The 2,631-nt window shown below is 44.3% G+C and overlaps 2 protein-coding genes across 2 annotated transcripts; both read left to right on the top strand.

Annotated features, from left to right (window-relative positions):
* Positions 1-471: 471 nt before the first annotated feature.
* PHALS_03870 (uncharacterized protein) lies at positions 472-677 on the top strand (the record flags this gene model as incomplete). The annotated part of the gene is made up of 2 exons (XM_024718165.1): positions 472-495; positions 543-677. The coding sequence occupies 2 exons, from the start codon at positions 472-474 to the stop codon at positions 675-677; spliced, it is 159 nt and encodes a 52-aa protein (XP_024583591.1).
* Positions 678-2,113: 1,436 nt separating this feature from the next.
* On the top strand, positions 2,114-2,342 carry PHALS_03869 (uncharacterized protein; the record flags this gene model as incomplete). Its single annotated transcript, XM_024718164.1, has 2 exons — positions 2,114-2,253; positions 2,315-2,342. The coding sequence occupies 2 exons, from the start codon at positions 2,114-2,116 to the stop codon at positions 2,340-2,342; spliced, it is 168 nt and encodes a 55-aa protein (XP_024583590.1).
* Between the last annotated feature and the right edge of the window lie 289 nt (positions 2,343-2,631).

Below are 2,631 nucleotides of genomic sequence, written 5' to 3'. Positions count from 1 at the left end.
CACACGATGACGCGACATGATTGCGCCCACGATGACGCGTCATGATTGCGCCCAGAATCGCCATAGGAAAGGCTTAGAGGTAGCTCGGAGTAGCGAACTTAGGACCTCAACATACCCACTTCATCTTTTTTAAACTTGAGCACCATAATCCGTCATTAGAATAGGTGCACTTCCCACTGCAACATAATGACGCCAGGTGAATCCAGCAGTCATGGTTTGTTTTACACGTGCGTGCCCTTTGTAAACCTCGCTATTTCTCCTCACAAAAACAGACTGAAGGATGACAAAATTGGTTACAGGAAATCTTCTTAATTTATTTTCTCATAACACGCAGTGCATTCACCTTTACAGATATCATCATCAAGATTGAGATAAGAGGCCCTCATAGCCAGCACATTAGCGCAGAACGTCACTCGTCAACCGCCGCATAGCGAGACGACTAACCATCATTGCTTTAGGAGATAGAGCACAATGTGCGCGGCTTATACCAAGGAGGTAAGAGTAGACTTTGCTTAAACTTAAGCCTTGGCGTGGCTTTAAAGGGCAAGGAACATAATATGTGGTTTTCAAGTCAAACTAGGCTTTCACTCACACTAAGACTTCAAGAACTCTACCTGGTGGCTACGTCTTCAGCCCATGTGTTTGGTGGATTGTCCTCAATTCTGACAAATATTTGAGGACAATCCACTAAATTGTTAGATTCTTCAGCTCGGGTGGCATCGACGAGCGTAAGTCTTTATCGGTGGAGAGTAATCAATAAGATAGCGATTAGGACAGTGATTGTCATTTAAGCTACGAGGTTTCATTTTGAGTTACGGCTCAGACGCCTGTACAACACCACCTTGAACATTATGCGGAGAAACGCAAAAACTAACATGAGTTATATAGATAAATCTCATCGAAAATTCAAGTCGATGCGCTTGACCTTTTGGTAGCTTTTTTTCGGTTTTCAATACCATCGAATATGGGCACGCAAACTTCAAATCCTCGAGAAACTATCCGACAACGGTGGGAGCTTTCACGCTTCATACAAACCAAGGTCCTCCATCAGGCGGCACGGACAGAATCGATGGTCGGACCTGATGTGAGAGCGACTCGCCTAGAGCAACCTTAAGCCCTCAGAAGACGACAATAAGTCACCAGTGAGCGCAACTGCCTCGAAGGATGACGCAGAAGTTATATCAGGGTCGACGATAAAAGTGCTGTATCGGCTTTCGGATCTCCAATTTGATAACTCAACCGCTCCTTCGACGGCAGAAGCTGTGGGCAACTCGACGTGTAATATGATGCTGTTCACAAAAGTCTTTGAAGCATAATATACACGCATGTGCGACGAAAAAGGCGACTTCCAACGTGGAGAAAAAGGACAATAGTGACTTAGATAAAAAAGAACGACATGTGGACTTGAGGGAAAATTTGCAACTGAACTCAAAGATTTAAATGATTTCTAAAGCTGCACGCACTGAGCCTTAGCTTGAACTGGTACAAGATCTTTGGTGTACGGGGCTTGAATTTCGAAATGCTCGAACGTTAAAATCGTGATAAGTGTCAGCTGAGTGACTGGCTTACGCACTTCAAAAGACAAAGAATTTTGGTCTCGTCACCAGTACACATGCCCTAGTAGGAATCTGCATTTTGTATTACACAAAATATTTTTGACTTCATAGAAGATGTGATGGGGACACATACTGTAATCCATATCTTAAAGTCTCCCACAATGCTCGCTGAAGGTATACAGATTTACCTTCATGTAATGGGGAAACGGAAGGTGACTCAAACCACCAATAGCATGCTACGCGGCCCGAAAAGACCTTTCTGTGACCAGAACTCATGGTCGCGTCTCACAGTCGTTGGGGGCAGTGCATTCATCGTACAACAAATACACGAACACTGACCACCAAAGAATCCACGACTTTGTCAGCTGTACACCTCTGCCGCGCAGTGAGCAGATGATCGCTAGATTTCTTTTTGGTCTATATCCTCGTGCGTCCAGCAACATTACGGACGCCATGGCTAAACTTGCCTCGGGATCACAGACCAGCAGTAAAGTTGCCACTCAACACACGGTCTGGCTTGCAGATCTGCCCACGCTTTTATTCAACGAATTGCGACTATGGCCCGGCACTCGACGGCTGCGTTGACCCACGGGCAACTTCGTCCCGATGTAGCCAAGTTATTGAATTTTTTATTGCACCAAATACACTATTCTGTCATTCATTCGATGATCATGACTGACCGCTCAAATATTACAAAGTAGGTCGACAATATTTCCTCACAACCACGAATTCTCGCTCGGATTTGAGCTGGTACATAGGTGTACCTCATGTGCAACTCAGAAGTAGCGTCACTAAACGCTTAGAGATAGGGTCAAAGACTTTCCCTGCACCGCAGAATGGAGAGCCTTGTTGTCTTAAAATTAAAGATTGCAGCATGTGTGGTTTCAATTTATACGTTTTCAAAATCATGATGAATGAAAGCTACTAAATTGTCGCCCAAAGACTAATATCCCACGCTACGAGGCTAATGACTACATATTACCCATTACAATTATATTGACAGGCTTAGCAAGCCGTCAATAAGGTACCATACATTTCGTCAATATGGTTTTTTGTCAATACTGTGGAAGCTAGC

The sequence above is a fragment of the Plasmopara halstedii genome (assembly GCF_900000015.1).
Source record: "Plasmopara halstedii genome assembly, contig: Scaffold_2386, whole genome shotgun sequence".
Classification (NCBI taxonomy): domain Eukaryota; phylum Oomycota; class Peronosporomycetes; order Peronosporales; family Peronosporaceae; genus Plasmopara; species Plasmopara halstedii.
This window is presented reverse-complemented; position numbering and strand designations above follow the sequence as displayed.